Genomic DNA, 23396 nt, shown 5'->3' on the forward strand with positions numbered 1-23396 from the left:
AGAAGTAATTTATTAGTGAACTCCATTTAATTTTCATTCTAAGTAGAAAGGTGTTTAGCAGTGAGAGACTTAATCTATGCACAGTAACTAAATTTGCTGTAAACCATTTCCATATTTCATGCCAGATAGGAATTTTTTTGAAAAGTAGTACTAAACCTATGTCCAATTTACGATTCTACAGTGAATATTAAGAGTAATGTTATTGAGATCATTCAGTTTGACTAAGTCCTCATGTTAATAGTGTATTTTGTTATCTGTTATATTTATGCAAGCAGTTTGTTCTGATCTGTTAGCTCCAACCTTAACGTGAACATACTGTATTCAGGTGCCAGATTTCATTGCACTCGCGTGTGGCAAAGTGTAGGTTGTGTTTTTCCGTTAAAGTTACTCGTATCTACTTTCTTAAACAAGAATGTCAAGCATTCTCTTGCCTAATTAGGCTGGCGACCGTTTTCCTTATTCTTTGAACAGTGTAGATAGGTCAAATATTGTTTGTTACTGTTCAAATATCCACGTAATTCTGACTTTCACTTCCGATAAGCCACCTCCGTTAGGTACAACCCTGTCAACATAATAAAATTCCTCTCAGAGGGTAACACTGCTCTGTTGCTTTATACAATAATTGCTTAAACAAGATAGTTTTTACTACACGAACTGCTTCCAACTTTAAGGTTATGGTACAGCTGTAACGGACAGAAGTGTTATACTTCCCCCACAATCGCATTCCTGTTCCCGATGACTATTAGGTTTACGTCTCCATTTACATACTGAATTACCAGTTCTGTATCTCCATAAACTTTTTCTGTTTCTTCTTCTACTGCATGCGACGTCGGCATGTACAACTACCGTTGTCGGGTTTTGTTTGCTGCCGATTCTGACGAGAACAAGGCTATCAATGAACCGTTCACAGAAATTAACTCTCTCTTGTATCTTCCTGTTCATAACGGGTTCTACTCCAGTTACAGCATTTTCTGCGGCTGTTGATGCACTGCTACACTCGTCTGACTAGAAGTCATTGTCTTTTTCGATTTCACTTCACTGACCCCAAATGTACCTACACTGAGCCATAGCATTTCCATTTTCAGGTTCACTAGCTTCCCTACCACTTTCAGACTTCTGTCATTCAGCACCCCGACTAGTAGGACATGACGTTTTCGTTAGTTATTCAGTCTTTTTCTCATGGTGAGCTCCCATTTGGTAGTCCCCTTCCTGACGTCCGAAAGAGGTCCTATTCCGTAATCTTTCGCCAGTGGAGAGATCATCATGACACTTTTTGAATAGCAGGCCACATGTCCTGTGTATACACGTTACGTGTCTTCAACACAGCGGTTCCGATTGTCTTCTGCATCCTCATGTCGTTGATCGCTGCTGATTCCTCTGTGTTTTAGGGGCGGTTTCCCACCCCAAGGCCCACTCCTCCACTCCCACTGACCAAGCCGTTGGCAGAATGAGGGTGACTTCTTATGCTGGAAGTCTTCAGTTGCAAATGCTGATGATTTTTATTCAAATTCTAAGCTTTGGCGGAGTTCGAACAAGTGACCGAGGATGTTTTGATTACTTTTTCAAAGACACTACCTTAGACCACAGTTTCAACGATATTTACCGGCCTGAATAACGTTCACTGATTATTCTGTGAGAACTGTTGGATGGGCGACCCACTTTTCATAGGCCTACTGTCCCTGTTGACCAACCAAAAATGCATCCAACTTACGTATGAGGACTCCAGTATTATCCGTGCAAGTAATTTGTAGGAAGTTTCCCTCTCACACAAATTGCAGCTTCCCAGAATGTCTGTCCTATTGGTGATGGAACTCTTTCATGTTATTCATCTAAGACTCAATCTTTGCAAGTATGCAGTGAGTTGCTGGAACGCACCGTAAGGACACTAACCTGAGTGGTGGAATGTCACAGGTCGGATTGTCCCATTTGGAGGTGTGCTGCGTGTGACTATGTCAGACATGGTGCGACTGTAGAAATAACATGTGTATATTCTCTTACGCAAAGGTAATACGTAAACATAGCAACATGGCGCCAATCAAACTACTCGAACATGGGGGTGATAATCGGTAGAAGCAGCATTGATCGGGATATATCAAAGGATACACAATAATTCAGGTTTCAAAGTCACAGTTTCTATTGTGAATCTTCAGTAGCACAGAGACAACGTTTCCACAGGCTTAAACCGCCTTACAGAACGACCACATGTGTCTGACGTACAGCAGTCACTGATCCGAATATGGGGCATTACACCCCATTCATAACAAGACTGTGCAGATAAATACGTAGCGCACAGACTCCAACAGCCGACGACCGCTTCGCGTCAGCCTGCCTTCCCTCGGCTTTCCCCCGCCCAGTTTATGATTTCATAGACCACGAACGTGAAACTCCCCTACCTACAGCCGAAGTTACTTGCATATCTTCTGATTACACTCTGTCTGCAGAAACGATGTTCATTCTGCAAATCATAAAGTGCTCGAAGCAGTCAGAAGTCATTACAAATATGCTGTATGAGCTACTTTGATTCACGTAATATGCTTTAGAACTACCGAATTCATCTGGCTGTTAGTGCCTAATCGTAAGGTATTATTTTGTCTTCAGTAGTGTCACCGCAATGTATGTTAGTAACATACGACAGCTCATTATGGTATCTATCGAAAATCTTTCGAAACTTTAATTTATGAAGTAACAAAAAGTCTGTCTTACACATAATTATTCCAGGTCCTGTTAACATCGATTATTGTGGTCTTGCACAAATAAGAAATACCAACAGCCGAAATTTTTGTAAAATATGTTAGTTACGTGCCAGATTCGCACAGATGGTTGGATATTACCATTCATTTTGGATAGGGGCCTGAGGATGACTCCAGTACAGTGTCAAAACTGGTCGTGTAATTAATTCATTTCATAAAAATTACGGGTAGTTTGTATTCCTTATTCTTGCAAGTCTATAACCAAGTAAGTAATGGGTCATCTCAAAATTGTTACGGACGAGTTTGTGAACAGCAGTGTAAATTAGTGAAGTTTTTCGTGTTATTAATTGTTTGTTCCAACACTCTGGTAACATTTACTTTAATCTCAACACTCGAGTGAGGAGATATCTTTCAATTACAGTTTATTTTAATTTCTACCAGCACGTTATAATGTTCTTTTACGTGCAGCGGACAAATATATCGCAACACAATTCTTCAACACGTAAACAGAGCGTGCCTAGTATCTTGGGAGAAAAGCAGTGGTTTCAGATCGGATAATAAACCTTCGACTTCATTGTAGAAAACTTTAATGTCATTCACAAAAATATGGTTCCGGTTACAGCGTAATTTAGAATTGGACGTAGATATTACAATATTTAGTGACTATGAATTATTCATTATATTTCATTAACATATTTCATTCGACTTATTTCCACTTCTCAGTGACACCTGTCCGTGGAATCTGTGAAACGTTATTCCTGAATGTCGTGTAGAGAAATTTATTGGTGTGACTGTGACCCACAGTTAAAACACTTCTCACTAGTGAAGATCTGAAAATATTTATTTTGCTCGAACCTTCACCTCTATACATTCAGCTTAAAGTTTCACGATTAAAAGACAAGGAACACAAATGATGCCAATCAGCATGCACTCCGAAAAATTCGTGCGAAACCCAATTCACCTTTTTCTTTCATGCACATCTGATAGCTAAAGATCAAGGCACTGCGTAGCACATGTTAGCGAGACTTAATTCCATTCAACAGGTAAATCTCCCTCACATTGAGAACAGGAATGATATCACTCTCAAATCTTGTCACTGATATCCTTCCCCTCACAGTTTTAAGCCCACTGCTGAATCTTTCATTTATATCCAGATTAGATTCTTCCACGCGCAGGTTAACAGCAGTGAAGAGAATGCACCTTTGCCATTCACCCTTTGTAATCTGAGCCCTTCTCTCCCGCTTTATCATTCTTATTGCTCCCTAATGTTTCTTCTACATGATATATAATACGCCTATTTCCCAAAAGCTTACACCTTTCTTTCTGAATATTTCGAATTTATTGCGCTATTGTGCACTGTCAAACGCTTTTTCAGGTTCAACATATTTGAAAATTTCTTTGTCTTCCAACCATTAGATGGAACTGCCTATCTGGGTGTCTTTATCTTCCCTAAAGCCATACCGATCGTCACCTAGCCGTTTCTTACTTTTTTAATTTTTCTGGATGTCATTCTTATCAGAAAATTGTTGGTTGTGAGCCATTCGTCAAATTTATCTGCGCGTTAATATGTACGGGTTTGCGCGGCTGAAATTTTTCAGAATGTCATCACTCTCTTACATTCGACAGACCAACTTCAGTAATCGTGTTGTTGCCACTCACTTCAACCTCTTTAGAAATTCTGAAGGAAACTTACGTAAGTCTTACACCTCGTTGCTGTAAAGTAACGTTTCCAAAGCTCTTTCAAACTCTAATATGGATCCCATACATCTTCCAAACGGACATTCATTTCATCTGTCTCACCTGATGATTCTTCATCCTTCGCAGAGGCTGTCAATGCACTCTTTGCATTTATTCGCTATGCACTTAGCAGAGAAATTTGTTTCACACTCCTGTTGGCACCTTGGTTTTAATGTCCTCGAAGTTTCCTTCCAACTAGTGACCTCGAAATGGGTAATTACGTGCGTCACGGGAGGCTATGAGATAAATAAAGGGAATATTCACGAAAAGGGGGAACTGACTTTCACACGTTGTGTTGTGGTATACCTCACATGGCAAATTGAGCAGCATATTCTCTTAGAATACTGTTTTGTACGCAAACGTGATATAATGTGTGACATACTACACAGATACGCTATTATTCGGGGCTCCAGTACACAAGGAACAATAAAGGTCTGGTGGATTACAAGCGCTACATTAATCATTTATTTTTACATCTGTAGAGTTTGATACAGCCCACGTTACGTTCCTCTCCTATGCCAACCGTTTCATGTAAGAGTGGCACTTGCATCCATCGTGCTGCATTATTTGTGGGTGATATTCCGAAGACTTCTTACCTTTTTCAGCTCCTTCAAATACCATGGAAGTTATCCCCTATTTTCAACGTGTCCTATCATTCTGTCGCTTCTTCTTGTAAATGTTTACACCTATGTGTTTCCTCGGTGGTACTGCCGATAACACACTCATTTTTTCGCAGTCCACCTAACTTTCAATACCTCCTATAGCACTACGTATTAAACTCTTGCTCATCTTTTCTGGTTTTCCCACAGTCCACCACTTACCTGCATTCAGTACTGGGGCTCCAAACATATTTTCTCAGAAATGTATTCCTCAGTTTTGGCTAATGCTTGATACTAGTGGTGTTCAGGGTATGCTCTGGGGGAGGATGCTGGGTAGGGGTGAAACTGAAGCCGCTCTGGAGCTCCATAGGCCCTTTATTAGGCCCAGTGGTTCGTAAAACAACTCAGACCAACATCAGTAGACGGGCCTCGACCTATGGACTGGGACAGCAAAGCTTTGTAGTGGGGCTCTGGCCGTTACAGAGCATACAAATAGACCGCACGAACTTCCCGTTTTCATCCACACTGGTGACGTGTGTAAGGCACGACAACGTCTTCAATGTACGTGAACAGTGAGACGCAACTCCCAACCGTTTTATCGGTTTTGAGAATTTAGTCATACTTATATACTTCGTATGGTCGCTAAAATTCAGGAATCCGCATCGAGTAAGTAAGCTCTCAGTTTCATAACACCGAGGTCTCTACATCTACATACATACTCCGCAATCCACCATACGGCCCGTGACGGAGGGTACCTCGTACCACAACCAGCATCTTCTCTCCCTGTTCCACTCCTAAACAGAACGAGGGAAAAATGATTGCCTATATGCCTCTGTATAAGCCCTAATCTCTCCTATCTTATCTCATCTTAATGGTATTTCCGCGAGATGTAAGTTGGCGGCAGTAAAATTGTACTGCAGTCAGCCTCAAATGCTGGTTCTATAAATTTCCTCAGTAGCGATTCACGAAAAGAACGCCTCCTTTCCTCCAGAGACTACCACCCGAGTTCCAGAAGCATTTCCGTAACAATCATGTGATGATCAAACCTACCAGTAACAAATCTAGCAGCCCGCCTCTGGATTTCTTTCATGTCCTCCCTCAATCCGACCTGATAGGGATCCCAAACGCTCAAGCAGTACTCAAGAATAGGTCGTATTAGTGTTCTATAAGCGGTCTCCTTTACAGATGAAACACATCTCCCCAAAATTCTACCAATGAACCGAAGACGACTATCCGCCTTCCCCACAACTGCCCTTACGTGCTTGTCCCACTTCATATCGCTCTGCAATGTTACGCCCAAATATTTAATCGACGTGACTGTGTCAAGCGTTACACTACTAATGGAGTATTCAAACATTACGGGATTCTTTTTCCTATTCATCTGCATTAATTTACAATTATCTATATTTAGAGTTAGCTGCCGTTCTTTACACCAATCACAAATCCTGTCCAAGTCTTCTTGTATCCTCCTATAGTCACTCAACGACGACACCTTCCCGTACACCACAGCATCATCAGCAAACAACCGCACATTGCTATCCACCCTATCCAAAAGATCATTTATGTAGATAGAAGACAACAGCGGACGTACCACACTTCCCTGGGGCACTCCAGATGATACCCTCACCTCCGATGAACACTCACCATCGAGGACAACGTACTGGGTTCTATTACTTAAGAAGTCTTCGAGCCACTCACATATTTGGGAACCAATCCCATATGCTAGTACCTTAGGAGTCTGCAGTGGGGCACCGAGTCAAACGCTTTCCGGAAGTCAAGGAATATGGTATCCGTCTGATACCTTCATCCATGGTTCGCAAGGTATCATGTGAAAAAAGGGCGAGTTGCGTTTCGCAGGAGCGATGCTTTCTAAAGCCGTGCTGATGCATGGACAGCAACTTCGCTGTCTCAAGGAAATTCATTATATTCGAACTAAGAGTATGTTCGAGAATCCTGCGACAAACCGATGTTAAGGATATTGGTCTGTAATTTTGAGGATCTGTCCTTCTGCACTTCTTATATACAGGCGTCACCTGCGCTGGATCGAATGTTTTATTTATGTATTTATTTTCATTCCCAGTAATTCTAACAACAGTATACGGGGTAGGTGACGGAGATGTATGATGACGGAGAACCGTTTAGGAATGTAAACCAAGTTCGCTTTGGAATAGGCGCACTGAAAAAACCATCAACATTTAAAAATTCGGCTTTCCTTACACGTGCTGTATGTCGGAATAATTATCGTTGACGTTGTTTCTGTGACCAGTATGAGTTGCCACTACTGTTATTGTTACACATTCTACTTTTCACAAACGTAAACACAATAATGCATATAAAATGGTAGACTGAATTGGCTGAAAGTTCTTTTGCGTTGTTCTTATATCCCAGAATATCCTAAGAAAAAAAACTTCTCGTTTTCCAAGATTATGAAAATATTAAACAACAATTTGCATAGTCAAAATAAATCTGTTGGTATTATCTGGGAATGACAGAAATGAACCAACAGTGAAATTCGATCCAGAGGTATCGCGTTTATGGAATTAACAGCTCGACTGCGGAATCCTTAATTAACAGAGATAACACAAAGTACATCAGGAGGCCTAAATTATCGAACTCTATTTTCTCGAAAACGGTTGAGAGTTACGTCTTCCTGTTTGTATATGTTGAATTCTTACAAGGAGCACCTTGAGTGTTAGTCGCAAGAGGCCAATAATGTTTACGGCATTCGATGCCCCACACATTATCTTCCACGCAACTACAATATTGCCCCTGCTAATGGGAACAGGGGGCGGCTCAGCATGAGGCTACAGAGCATAGCCGAACTCGACTAATAACTTAACTGCGTTACACTGCTATTCCTGTTGACACAAAGCAGAACACTGGCAACCATAAACAGAGCAAACAGTATATTAAGTCTACAGCAACAGTTGCCGAAGTTGATATTTCGCCAGAAAGAAACACAAGGAATTTCGCACAGTGAGAAATAACTGGCAGATGAGATATCAGCGTTTGTGCAAGATGAGCCAATGGAATGCGTTGTGTCGTATAAGCTCGACTGTGCGGACAATGCACTTGAGGCGTGCAATGATGAAGGAGCTGTATCAAGACCAACTAAAATAAGTGCCTTAACGCATTCGTATACGATTATGCCGACTGTTAATCTGGATGGTAAACTTGCTGGAAAGTTATTTATTGTGCTGTGAAAAGTTTGAGGTGCACTCCCTCCTAAGATTCTTTCTCGTTTGCGTTATCTTTCAAGGGCAGTAGGGAATACTTATGCCACAGCAAGCAAGAGTGGGAACATGGGCGTAGGACAACTACAACTATGGTACGAACACTGCTTTTGGCCAACAAATGGTCAGAAAACTTGCTTTTGCTCGATTCCTGGTCTGCGTATAAAAATCACACTCCTCTAGTGCAAAGTATTCGTCCTGAAAAGTGTGAGATATTGTAATTCATACCACCTAGAACCACTGGACAAGTTCAGCCCCTCTATATTTCTTCCGGGCCTATAAAACATATTATCGCACTATCTCGAGAATAGTCAGTTTCACGATATGCTCCACGACAGACTATTTTGTATTCGGCTACACGCCATCACGTTCATCCGTTCTCATCTCGCCGTCACACCGTTCTATATGCATTCTTTAAGAGTGAATACCTAGCTAAACGTCGTGCACGGTCTGTAACCCCCGAACAGTTCGCCTTCGGTCTTAATGGTGCGAACTTTTGTTATCATTGTGGCGCGTTGTTGTTCACTCACTGTTCACGATGTAAGTCATACATCCCATAAAAGGTTGGCTTCTGCGCCTCCCTCCTGATGCACGTGGCGAGTCATTAGCAGCTAATATTTTTCCTGTCGTAATTGTTGTTCAAATGGGCCTTACTAAAAACTGAAGTTGCGGTCTCGCATTCAAGGGGCTCCTTGTTATTCATGTCGTTCAAAACTTGTCAGTGTGAATCATATCGCTGGAGGGAAATTCGTATGATCCCGTTGCTAGCGCGGTCCGGGCGTGGCGCTATCTCGTGAACTCTTTGGTTACACGTCGCTGTGTCCAACCAACACCACCTGGACTACAGGCCTGCGCGCACACTTGTGACGTCACATGCTGATGGCCGGGTCTGTATCGGAACGCTCCTGTTAAGCACTCTGTAGCTATAAGAACTTTACAAATTTTAGAGTTGAGACCGCAAAGGTATTCTCGTGCTTTCCTCTTCTACATGTCCTTGTAATGAAAGTACGGAAATTTATATCATTGCGTAAACTAACTGAACAAAACTGCCCTATGTTACTTCAAGATGTAAAATTATTTTGACGATTTGCCTTAAATACGCGTTTCTAGGCTTGAATACAAACTGTAATTTTGAATTCTGTCTTTTACCTCAGGAGCTACGCTTTCTTGCAGTAAAAAATCGGCAATATTCAACAACAAGCAGACGTGTTCGGTTTTAATTAAAGCAGCTGGAGCTCCTACAGAATTTAAGAATTTGTTTCCCTGGTTATTTTCGTAAATTTTTCTCTCCACTTCAAAATTTTCTGACCTCACACGAAACTCAAATCATTCGACGAAATGGAGCACCTCCTGACTATGTTTAGTAAATCAAAAAACCCGAAAAAATATTTTATTTCCCTGTTTCTCCAGAACTTTAGAATCTTAAACATGAAAAGATTGTTTCTCCTATATCCTTGATTGATATTCGTGTCACAGTGTGCTGTTAATTTAATTATAATGCACTTACCTCGAAATTCTGCTTTCTATACTGCTTAATCTGTCGAACACTGAATTCATTAAAGCAATTTTCTAAGGTAGTTTACTCAAATTGAAATTATTTCCGAACAGCGGAACACAATATATGTAAAGCTAAACAAACTCATTCAGTAGCTCTTCCAAATAAAAGTGCTGGAAACTCAATAATCTGGTAGGAATGATAAGGAATACTAAACATTTTCGAGCCACACTAATTAATATAACTATTCTGTGAGACAATAGTCGCAAATATGAGAGACATTTCACAGCCAGCTTCGTGTTAACCTCGCAGCAATGGTCCAGAATTAAGAAACAAATGATACTGGTACATGATACATACCAGGTAGCTGCTTTTAAAAACAATTGGCAAATGTGGTGCAATGGAATCAAATAACAAGCTACAAATTTTTTTTTTATTTACTTACCCTTGAATGATTGATAGACACAAATTCCTGTCTGGGAATAGCTGCTATCCAGCGATTTCTCAACTTCACACATTTGGGAAATCGAAACATGTGCACTTTCACGCCTTTTTGAGATTTATAATTTCCCTGGCAAAAGGAAAGGCAGCACTTGTATCCCATACTTCGCAGAACTGTAGGCGAATACTGTATGAAATATATATCACTTTCACGTGTCACACACTTTGAACACAATATACACGCCAACAGGACTGCCGACTGAAGATAAGATGGCCAACAGTTTGTGACGTCACTTGCCAATATGGCCGCTGTGCGTAGGCCTTGTATCTAGAAGGCTTTGGTCCAACCCGGCCATGGCAGCTAACTGGCGTGAACTTCTAGGGAGCGAAAACCAAACAGGAAGGCGAGTAGTGGCGAGTGGCTCTGCCGAGCGCCCCTGCGGCTCTGTGTCTAGGAGCGCCTCAGTTCGACCCTCTGCCCATCAGGTGGCTGGTGAACCCTGTGGCTAACCTTCCAGGATGGTGGCGGAATGACGGCGTCCACATGGCGGCCAGTATTTGTTTATGTTACGGTCTTGCAGCTTCAGGCGTCCCGTGTGCCATGTGCCAAAGTGTCGCTGGTTGTAATAGCTTTCGGAGAACTGGTGGACGCCTGGAGAGGACCGTGGCGCAATGGTGTTGAAATGTTTCAGCAAGCGTGGAGCTAAGAATGCTAAGGTACCAATGCACAAGAAACATAAAACTTAAATCGTAACAGACAAATTTATTGTACAAGGCACTCCATATTCTTACTACGTATTTCCTTAGCACGTAAAATGTCAGTAACTCAAGCAAATGCAACCAGAGCTACGACACAAATTTAGTTCAAAATGTTCAAATGTGTGTGAAATCTTATGGGACTTAACTGCTGAGGTCATTAGTCCCTAAGCTCACACACTACTTAACCTAAATTATCCTGAGGGCTAACACACACACACCCATGTCCGAGGGAGGACTCGAACCTCCACCCGGACCAGCCGCACAGTCCATGACTGCAGCATCTCAGACCGCACGGCTAATCCCGCGCGCCACCAATTTAGTATTAGAGATTGTACAATTTAACTTGAGATTTCAAGTCATAACACTGCGTCCAGTTTGGCCCCACTCCGGTGGTTCTGTTTCAACTTGAAAATCTAATTGTAACACGCACACAACATAATATAATAGTATTCGGTCTGTAACGGCAGTTGCCTTTTTTTTCTGTGAAAACAAAGTCACAATAGTGGAAAATATTGAAATGTCTTCTATTTTAATCCAGAAGTACCCACTTTGTCTAAGTTGCCTGTGTACAGGTGCGACAGTCCCGTGGCTGCTGTCACTGTGGGGGCACCTCAGCACAGAGTCGACATGGCGGCGTTGCATTGCATTCAGTAAATCCGCACACAATATGCACATCGACCAACTCTTCGCTATAAACCTATCCACACTGCTGTGTCCCAAAACGTACAACTAATACTGCCGAAAATACAACCAGAGAGCGAACCGCGCAGCACTGAATTCAGACTTGAGGACGAAGAGTAAAGTGGGCGTTAATGCTGTCAGCAACAAGTGAATGGAACCCAGTTTACTTCCTAACAGGACGAACAGTGCATACTGTCGACAACTGCAATGTTTGCAGATATTTTCAGTGCAATTCATATACAATGAAAAATGGGGTTATACACTCCTGGAAATGGAAAAAAGAACACGTTGACACCGGTGTGTCAGACCCACCATACTTGCTGCGGACACTGCGAGAGGGCTGTACAAGCAATGATCACACGCACGGCACAGCGGACACACCAGGAACCGCGGTGTTGGCCGTCGAATGGCGCTAGCTGCGCAGCATTTGTGCACCGCCGCCGTCAGTGTCAGCCAGTTTGCCGTGGCATACGGAGCTCCATCGCAGTCTTTAACACTGGTAGCATGCCGCGACAGCGTGGACGTGAACCGTATGTGCAGTTGACGGACTTTGAGCGAGGGCATATAGTGGGCATGCGGGAGACCGGGTGGACGTACCGCCGAATTGCTCAACATGTGGGGCGTGAGGTCTCCACAGTACATCGATGTTGTCGCCAGTGGTCGGCGGAAGGTGCACGTGCCCGTCGACCTGGGACCGGACCGCAGCGACGCACGGATGCACGCCAAGACCGTAGGATCCTACGCAGTGCCGTAGGGGACCGCACCGCCACTTCCCAGCAAATTAGGGACACTGTTGCTCCTGGGGTATCGGCGAGGACCATTCGCAACCGTCTCCATGAAGCTGGGCTACGGTCCCGCACACCGTTAGGCCGTCTTCCGCTCACGCCCCAACATCGTGCAGCCCGCCTCCAGTGGCGTCGCGACAGGCGTGAATGGAGGGACGAATGGAGACGTGTCGTCTTCAGCGATGAGAGTCGCTTCTGCCTTGGTGCCAATGATGGTTGTATGCGTGTTTGGCGCCGTGCAGGTGAGCGCCACAATCAGGACTGCATACGACCGAGGCACACAGGGCCAACACCCGGCATCATGGTGTGGGGAGCGATCTCCTACACTGGCCGTACACCACTGGTGATCGTCGAGGGGACACTGAATAGTGCACGGTACATCCAAACCGTCATCGAACCCATCGTTCTACCATTCCTAGACCGGCAAGGGAACGTCCTGTTCCAACAGGACAATGCACGTCCGCATGTATCCCGTGCCACCCAACGTGCTCTAGAAGGTGTAAGTCAACTACCCTGGCCAGCAAGATCTCCGGATCTGTCCCCCTTTGAGCATGTTTGGGACTGGATGAAGCGTCGTCTCACGCGGTCTGCACGTCCAGCACGAACGCTGGTCCAACTGAGGCGCCAGGTGGAAATAGCATGGCAAGCCGTTCCACAGGACTACATCCAGCATCTCTACGATTGTCTCCATGGAAGAATAGCAGCCTGCATTGCTGCGAAAGGTGGATATACACTGTACTAGTGCCGACATTGTGCATGCTCTGTTGCCTGTGTCTATGTGCCTGTGGTTCTGTCAGTGTGATCATGTGATGTATCTGACCCCAGGAATGTGTCAAAGTTTCCCCTTCCTGGGACAATGAATTCACGGTGTTCTTATTTCAATTTCCAGGAGTGTATATCATACGAAGTGCAGCTACTCTGCAATGATTCACCAGATACCAGGATCTCCAGTATCTAAATATTGGGAAGATAAAGTAATGCCGGAAATGCATATCCTCCTATTTCCATCTATTGTACTATAAATCTTTTTCCTTTGTTTGTTACCTGAAGATATGACATTTCTGTGTCTTTATATATTGTAATTGTTTCACTATTTATGCATTTACGTCGATGTATAATTGGTTCGTTTTGTAAATATTATTTGTACTTTTGCGCTGGGTCTGGCCTAGGGAAAACTGTGCTATCGAACGATTACATCGATAGGTCGTGTGGAGAACCAAAGTGTTTAGGATCTTTGGTAGTGTTAACTCTGCCGCGTGGAGCGCGGGCAGAGAGGGAGTCCGGCGGGAGCAGGGCAGTGGAGCAGGTGTGTTGTGTGACGCTCCCGCGAGTTACCGCGCTTTCGGGGTTTGGGAGCATGTAATTGCGCTCGACTTGCTATGTTAGTTTCTGACATGGTGTCGCGGACGGGAAGCGTTAGCTGGCACACATCAAGAGCCCGTTTCGGCTGGAGACCGTCTCGAGAAGAAGGCACGCCAACATCCAGCTTCTGCAACAGCTACGGCCGACAATGAGTGATTGTCGCCACCTCCTCGACCGACGACTTCAAACCTTCAATCAACCAACAAGGAAGACTCGAAGCACGTAAAGTTTTAGAACTGTATAGCAGACCTCAGCTTTTAAAACTGTTCCCTTTGCATAACTAAATTACAGCAATTTAACATGAACCTTTGTTGCTCATTGTCCCAATTGCTTTACCAAGCAGGGTTCCTTCCTTTTCCGGAATGAACCCGAGTGTCGTTTTAAATTCAAACGCCAGCATTAAAGTAATATCATTCCATTTCACTGCTTTAACTTCAAAGTTCAGTTAAGGTATTCATAGCTGGCTACAATATTTAGATTACACAAGCACAAATTAAGAGTGCTAGTTTTGTTACCATATTTTAGCTTACCTGTGACTGCAGCTCAGCTTGGAACGTACTAAATTTTACTATTGTTAATTGTTCAGAATAATTTAATTCAAGTTCAAAGTTAAATCTCTTATTTCTAAATTGCGTAGATTCAAGTAGCTTTTGAAATGATTGTTGAGGTAGCCCAAGACTAACCTTATTTCATTGAATTTCTCAGTACTTCAGAAACAAAGTTCACTATTAATTTCAGTCACTAAATTAACTTTCAATTTTCCGGTTTTATTAATTCTTTTGCTAAATTAAGCCAGAGTGTAGCGAAATTCATTACTTCAGACAAACATTCAGTTTTCACACAACACGTGTCAACCTTCAGTTGCCACGCTTTTAGTGCTAATTATATGTGCAATAAACTTTCTTTTTCGGTTATTATAGTAGTTGTCCATAGGACTGGTGACCGTAATTTTCCCTAAATCTAAAATATCTAATTAACGCCAGTTAATTGTTAACGTAACGACCGCACATTTACTTTCTTTATTAACTTTCCCCCTTTTCAAAATTAATTTCCACCAGTTTCATTTGCATTTTTCCTTTAATTTAGATGTAACCCTTTCCTCCCTCTTTACGTACAGATTAACTTCGGTGACGATTGCTTTTCCCAAATTTCCACTAGGTACACGCGGTTTAATTTTTCACTGTCATTAAGGTGGATAAGTGAGGGGGAGGTTACAATATCCTTGAACAACCTACGACATTTTATCAGATTCACCCTGCACACAATGTGATATAAAATCTGAAGTTATTTCACAGAAAAACTTTTCAAAGAGGCGGTAACCTTTAAATATTTCTGAATGTATAGTGTTGGTGGAAAGGAGTCTAGAATTGTTTACGAGTACATCACTGTTACTTCTGCTTCTGCTTCCTACCTTTGAAGCTGGATACTACCCGCCGCGTGACGAAGTAGACAAGGCAGAGTGTGAGGGCAGCGACCACCACCAGGAAGGCGACGACGTCGATCAGCAGCAGCTGCCTCCAGTGCAGGTCTAGGGCGGCGCTGCACAGGTGTGGGGCCCCCCTGTGGCGGATCACGCACTCCACCCACCACACGGCCCGCTCCAGGGAGTCCGCCCTGTGCTCGCGGAACACGGCCGACAGCCTCTTCATGTTGTCTGCGTATCTGTATAAGAAAACAACATCATGCGTCTAAGGATACAAACTGGAGTAACCTTATTCGAAGTATACCATCCTGAAGTGATAGGTTAACATAGAGCAAAGATTTACGAGATGAACATACGTGAAGTAAACAGACTGACAACAAAACCAAATTCAGTTTAGTAGCTCTGGCCTTGCTTGATGAAGGTCACTACATTAGTGTATCCTGTGGAAGCCTCTTCAGTTCTGCACAGTTATCACAAACAGCACCCAGTTTAATTTGTTTTCTATATCAAAACCTTGGGCTCCCTCTACGAATTTTACCTTTCTCACCCCCAAAACTACTACTCCGCACGTTATCAAGTGCTTGAAGTCTCAAGAACTGTCCTGCCAAACAATCCCTTCCTTTAGCGTGGTTGTGCTATAAACCGCTTTCCGCCGATTTGGTTCATAACTTATCCTACACTCCATCTGAGACAACACATTTCGAATTCACTTTTAGTCTGTTCAGTTTATCGTCCTTCTTCACTTCCATTCATGGTGACATTAAACATACTTTCAGAAAAGACTTTCTAACACAAATTTATATTACATCATAACAAGGTCCTCCTTTCTTGCTACTGAAAAATTGCATTTGCAGGTAACATTTTGCTGCCCAAATAGCAAAACGTATCTACTAATTCTAGTGCCTCATTTCCTAATCAGTAGAAATTTATTTCATTCGACTGCCCTGATCAAACAAAGTAAACTGGAATTTCTGCCACTTACTAACATTCAACTTTGAGGTTCGCCGATGACATTGTAATTCTGTCAGAGACAGCAAAGGACTTGGAAGAACAGTTGAACGGAATGGATGGTGTCTTGAAGGGAGGATATAAAATGAACATCAACAAAAGCAAAACGAGGATAATGGAATGTAGTCGAATTAAGTCGGGTGATGTTGAGGGTATTAGATTTGGAAATGAGACACTTAAAGTAGTAAAGGAGTTTTGCTATTTGGGGAGCAAAATAACTGATGATGGTCGAAGTAGAGAGGATATAAAATATAGACTGGCAATGGCAAGGAAAGCGTTTCTGAAGGAGAGAAATTTGTTAACATCGAGTATAGATTTAAGTGTCAGGAAGCCATTTCTGAAAGTATTTGTATGGAGTGTAGCCATGTATGGAAGTGAAACCTGGACGGTAAATAGTTTGGACAAGAAGAGAATAGAAGCTTTCGAAATGTGGTGCTACAGAAGAATGCTGAAGATTAGATGGGTAGATCACATAACTAATGACGAAGTATTGAATAGGATTGGGGAGAAGAGAAGTTTGTGGCACAACTTGACCAAAAGAAGGGATCGGTTGATAGGACATGTTCTGAGGCATCAAGGGATTACCAATTTAGTATTGGAGGGCAGGCAGCGTGGGGGGTAAAAATCGTAGGGGGAGAGAAAGAGATGAATACACTAAGCAGATTCAGAAGGATGTAGGTTGCAGTAGGTACTGGGAGATGAAGAAGCTTGCTCAGGATAGAGTAGCATGGAGAGCTGCATCAAACCAGTCTCAGGACTGAAGACCACAACAACAACAACAAACTAACATTCTACTTCTACTAAGTAACTAATGTTTCCCCACTGATATTCCAGCTGTGTTTGAGCAAACATATTGTGGATATACTACATACACTAGAGATTACCAAAATCCTACATGTGATATCCCATAAATCTAATAATCCTCGTTAGTTATAACAGTAAATTTAAATTTGCTGCAAACCACTTTAATGAAGAATAAAACTTAAGTAAAATCGCACAACAGTATGTAAATACTAAATTTGTGAATGATCAATCAGGAACAGCAAAAGAAACAGCTATCTGAGAGTGTGAATTCCAACAGGTCCATTAGTTCAGTGATGGGAGTGGACGTTTTCTCTTTATTAGGATGGCATTAATTATCTGTAGTGTAGGTTCTATTGATTTGGAACAATAAAGATTTTGTATTTCAAATAAAGCAATCGTGGCTCCATCAGAAACTTTTATGTTTGTTCTGTTATTATTGAAAGTGTATGTTTGAAGAGATTTTTATTAAGTTTGTAAGTTATGCTGTCCCTGCAATTCACTATAGCCCTGATTGTGGTAAGACTATTGTGTATCTTTGGTTGGGACCTAAGGCAAGGTGCTTGTTGCCTCATTGCTACAATATAGGTTGTCGAATGGTGAGCAATAAGTTTGTGTTATCTAAGATCCGTTTAATCTTTTTTCTTTAATTCTGGTTGTTGGATATTTTGGTATTTTTGTTAAGTTGTAGGGTTGAAAGAAGTCTTAAGTGATATGAAAAGGTTTTTTAAATTACCGCTACCAGTCACAAACACTGTTAACTACTGTATTATTTATTTAGTGACATGTTTCGAGGGAAACCTCATCTTCAGGCTAAAAGCATTACAAAAACTATTTTACAATAAGGTCATACTGATGTTACATAGTCTTCTCATAAATGCTGTGGTTATCTTAGAACAAACTTATCCGTAATTACGAACTATCGGCACAGCGGACAGCTCGAAAATAATACACTACAGCACTTATATTAAGTAAAACTGCAAGTAAGAAGTGAACTGATTAACAAAAGAAAACTGAACTCAATTGAGGCCAACGACGTAGAACAGTCGGTAATGGCTGAAGTACACATAGGTAGAAGCCGTTAGTGCCGTCGACATACAAGGGTTGAATGCAAAGTAATGCCCCTACCTTCGTTGATTGAAAGTGGATGGGAATATTTTAATAAATCAAACGCAGAAATAATCCTTAGAATGTTATCTTTCATGACCAATATTCCCTTTTCCACGTAATCACCAGTAATTGGACACATTTCTGCCAACAATGAAAAAGTTTTCTGCATCCGTCATGGAACAAATCGACGCTCTGTTTGCGCAACCACAGTCTCACAGTCCTCTCAACGTCTTCATTAGAAGCATAATGATGTCCCCGAAAATCGTCTTTCATTATCGGGAACAGATGGAAGTCAGACAGTGCTAAATCTCCCCGCCACCCTTTGGCTACCTACGTCCTTGATGTGTGTGAAGTAAAGAAATGAAATCTAGACCATTCGTTCTAGATATAGCAAGTTTTAAACTACCGCTACTACCAAGTAAAATTTGATCCACAATGAGGAATGAAAGAAAGAGAAACTACCGCGAGAGACTTTTTAAATACATCAGAGACTTACTTTGTATCCCCCAAGACGGTACGTATAGAACGTATCAGGGAGTCTTTGGTGAGGTCCCTGAACTGTAATCTGACGCCGATCTCCGCCTGGGCGACCTTGGCCGCGGTGTGTGGCAGATCACCGAAGAAGGGAATGACCAGCAGTGGAACCGCATGGTACGTCGCCTCATTCATACTCTGGAGACCTCCCTGCGATATGAAGAGGCGAACTTTCGGCTGATCTGTAAACAAAGCACCCACCACATGACAGAAGTGGACGTAGAATAAATTGTAAAGAGATAGTCTATAATGATGATACGTAGCGGTGTCTGCTTGACAAGCTGGCGTGTGTAACATAATTATTTTAAAAACTGAAAGAGAAATGTAAATAAAATGTTCCCTTGCAGATGAGTGACGTACATAGATGAATCCGTAATGAATTTTTACTCTGCAGCGGAGTTGCTCTGTTTCGAAACTTCCTGACAGATTAAAATTATATGTCGGACCAGGAAGCCAGCCTAGAACATTTGCCTTTCACGACTGACCTAGCCAAGAACAAGGCATTACACTCCTCCATAGCCTTACTTCCGCCAATGCCTCTTCTACTACTGTTTTCTACTGTCTTTCGTAATGTTCTGAAGGTAGGAGAGGAGGTATTTGGAGAGGCAAACTGTTGGTGGAGACAGTTTCACTCATATACACTCCTGGAAATTGAAATAAGAACACCGTGAATTCATTGTCCCAGGAAGGGGAAACTTTATTGACACATTCCTGGGGTCAGATACATCACATGATCACACTGACAGAACCACAGGCACATAGACACAGGCAACAGAGCATGCACAATGTCGGCACTAGTACAGTGTATATCCACCTTTCGCGGCAATGCAGGCTGCTATTCTCCCATGGAGACGATCGTAGAGATGCTGGATGTAGTCCTGTGGAACGGCTTGCCATGCCATTTCCACCTGGCGCCTCAGTTGGACCAGCGTTCGTGCTGGACGTGCAGACCGCGTGAGACGACGCTTCATCCAGTCCCAAACATGCTCAAAGGGGGACAGATCCGGAGATCTTGCTGGCCAGGGTAGTTGACTTACACCTTCTAGAGCACGTTGGGTGGCACGGGATACATGCGGACGTGCATTGTCCTGTTGGAACAGCAAGTTCCCTTGCCGGTCTAGGAATGGTAGAACGATGGGTTCGATGACGGTTTGGATGTACCGTGCACTATTCAGTGTCCCCTCGACGATCACCAGTGGTGTACGGCCAGTGTAGGAGATCGCTCCCCACACCATGATGCCGGGTGTTGGCCCTGTGTGCCTCGGTCGTATGCAGTCCTGATTGTGGCGCTCACCTGCACAGCGCCAAACACGCATACGACCATCATTGGCACCAAGGCAGAAGCGACTCTCATCGCTGAAGACGACACGTCTCCATTCGTCCCTCCATTCACGCCTGTCGCGACACCACTGGAGGCGGGCTGCACGATGTTGGGACGTGAGCGGAAGACGGCCTAACGGTGTGCGGGACCGTAGCCCAGCTTCATGGAGACGGTTGCGAATGGTCCTCGCCGATACCCCAAGAGCAACAGTGTCCCTAATTTGCTGGGAAGTGGCGGTGCGGTCCCCTACGGCACTGCGTAGGATCCTACGGTCTTGGCGTGCATCCGTGCGTCGCTGCGGTCCGGTCCCAGGTCGACGGGCACGTGCACCTTCCGCCGACCACTGGCGACAACATCGATGTACTGTGGAGACCCCACGCCCCACGTGTTGAGCAATTCGGCGGTACGTCCACCCGGCCTCCCGCATGCCCACTATACGCCCTCGCTCAAAGTCCGTCAACTGCACATACGGTTCACGTCCACGCTGTCGCGGCATGCTACCAGTGTTAAAGACTGCGATGGAGCTCCGTATGCCACGGCAAACTGGCTGACACTGACGGCGGCGGTGCACAAATGCTGCGCAGCTAGCGCCATTCGAGGGCCAACACCGCGGTTCCTGGTGTGTCCGCTGTGCCGTGCGTCTGATCATTGCTTGTACAGCCCTCTCGCAGTGTCCGGAGCAAGTATGGTGGGTCTGACACACCGGTGTCAATGTGTTCTTTTTTCCATTTCCAGGAGTGTAGTTATGATAGCGTAAAGGCAAGGTTCCAGGTTCGTGTCTTGCTCCGGCAATCAATTTTAATCTACTAGGAAGTTTTAAATAGATGTTAACCTTATACCATAACAGAATCGCCTATCTCTACAAGAAATTAAACCAAAAGAAAAGAAAGCATTTAACGAGAGAGATGGTTCAAAAAAATGGTTCAAATGGCTCTGAGCACTATGGGACTTAACATCTTAGGTCATCAGTCCCCTAGAACGTAGAACTACTTAAACCTAACTAACCTAAGGACATCACACGCATCCATGCCCGAAGCAGGATTCGAACCTGCGACCGTAGCGGTCGTGCGGTTCCAGACTGAAGCGCCTAGAACCGCTCGGCCACTCCGGCCGGCAACGAGAGAGAGAGAGAGAGAGAGAGAGAGAGAGAGAGAGAGAGAGAATACCTGACACGTTGCGGAGCAAGATCTATTGTTTTTTTGACAAAAAACACTACACATTACAGACATTCTGATGAGGGGGGATCTGCAGATTTCAATATTTCAAGAAGTACTTCAGAGATAAACTCGCTTTTATACAGGGTGAGTCACCTAACGTTACCGCTGGATACATTTCGTAAACCACATCAAATACTGACGAATCGATTCCACAGACCGAACGTGAGGAGAGGTGCTAGTGTTATTGTTTAATACAAAGCATACAAAAATGCACGGAAGTATGTTTTTAACACAAACCTACGTTTTTTTTTAAATGGAACCACGTTAGTTTTGTTAGCACATCTGAACATATAAACAAATACGTAATCAGTGCCGTTTGTTGCATTGTAAAATGTTAATTACATCCGGAGATATTGTAACGTAAAGTTGACGCTTGAGTACCACTCCTCCGCTGTTCGATTGTGTGTATCGGAGAGCACTGCAACATACATCGCGTTTCTACAGAATGATCTGCCAACGTTGCTCGAAAATGTCCCACTGGAAACGCGTCGACGTATGTGGTATCAGCATGATGGTGCACCTGCACATTCCCCAATTAACACTAGGCTGACCCTTGACAGGATGTTCGACGGGCGTTTCATAGGACGTGGAGGACGCATAAATTGGCCAGCCCGTTCTCCTGATCTTACACCTCTGGACTTCTTTCTGTGGGGTACGTTAAAGGAGAATGTGTACCGTGATGTGCCTACAACCCCAGAGGATATGAAACAACGTATTGTGGCAGCCTGCGGCGACATTACACCAGATATACTGCGGCGTGTACGACATTCATTACGCCAGAGATTGCAATTGTGTGCAGCAAATGATGGCCACCACATTGAACATCTATTGGCCTGACATGTCGGGACACACTCTATTCCACTCCGTAATTGAAAACGGAAACCACGTGTGTACGTGTACCTCACCCCTCATGGTAATGTACATGTGCATCAGTGAAAAAGACCAATAAAAAGGTGTTAGCATGTGGACGTAATGTGCTATTCCAGTCTCTTCTACACCTAAGGTCCATCACCGTTCCCTTTGGATCCCTACGTAATTCGGTGCTCTCCGATACACAAGATCGAACAGCGGAGGAGTGGTACTCAAGCGTCAACTTTAGGTTACAATATCTCCGGATGTAATTAACATTTTACAATGCAACAAACGACACTGATTACGTATTTGTTTATATGTTCAGATGTGCTAACAAAACTAACGGGGTTCCATTTAAAAAAACGTAGGTTTGTGTTAAAAACATACTTCCGTGCATTTTTTATGGTTTGTATTAACCAATTACACTAGCCCCTCTCCTCACGTTCGGTCTGTGGAATCGATTCGTCAGTATTTGATGTGGTTTACGAAATATATCCAGCGGTAATGTTAGGTGACTCACCCTGTATATACTGGTGTCCAAAAGTAAAGCAACAAACGGGTATTTGGCAAGGTAGCGTTTATTTTCCCACAAAATAATATAAAAGGTGATAGTAAAGCAGAAACAATGTAAAGTATACAGAACAAAACAACTGCAACATACGTAACAGTAGACAAAAATGTTCTTCCTTTTTTCCAATTTAACGGATTTGAACACACATTCCGACAACTGGTTAATGTGTTCAGAATGGGGTGTGACCAAATCTGACAGCAATACAGGGCTGACAACGGTCGTGCACTGTGTGAATGATGTCATCAATTTCATGTTAAGGCAATAACGCGCAATCTTCCTGCAGGGCTGGTCGCGCGAGTCTTGGAAAGTGGTTGGTGCATGCTGTCGTGATGCTACCTGTGTTCCTAGTGCGTCACAGACATGCTCGACGGGATTCGAAGAGGAAGAGCGAGCAGGCCACGCCATGCGTACAATATCTTCCGTTTCCGAGAAAACATCGACCACCTGTGCTGTATGAGGTCGAGCAGTATCGTCCATCAACCCGAAGTCTCGGCCCACAGCACCTCGCAACAACCGCACATTAGGTCCGAAGATATCGTCTCGATACCTGACACCAATTAAAAACTGCCAATTCACTTGTACAATTTCATGAGCAGGCGTTCCAGCGTTCAACGTAATCCCTGCCCACACCATTAAGGTAATGTTCGGGTCCCGAAATCGTGTTCCATGTTCCCTCCAAACAAAATCGAGACTCATCTGTGAAAAGAACATTGGCGTACAGCTCGAATGTCGAGGTGGCACGTTGGCGACACCCCTCTAGACGTTCCCTTTTGTGAA

At 43.5% G+C, this 23396-nt stretch overlaps 1 protein-coding gene across 1 annotated transcript in view; it reads right to left on the minus strand.

Moving 5' to 3' along the window:
- LOC124777597 overlaps window positions 1–23396 on the minus strand; it is a 313220-nt gene that overhangs the window by 162949 nt on the left and 126875 nt on the right. The window contains exons 6-7 of the mRNA XM_047253060.1: window positions 18621–18840; window positions 15194–15444 (exon numbers count right to left, since the gene is read on the minus strand). Coding sequence (XP_047109016.1) covers window positions 15194–15444; window positions 18621–18840 — 471 coding nt within the window. The remainder of the gene's footprint in view (window positions 1–15193; window positions 15445–18620; window positions 18841–23396) is intronic.

The sequence above is a fragment of the Schistocerca piceifrons genome, chromosome 2, assembly GCF_021461385.2.
Source record: "Schistocerca piceifrons isolate TAMUIC-IGC-003096 chromosome 2, iqSchPice1.1, whole genome shotgun sequence".
NCBI classification, from domain to species: Eukaryota; Metazoa; Arthropoda; class Insecta; order Orthoptera; family Acrididae; genus Schistocerca; species Schistocerca piceifrons.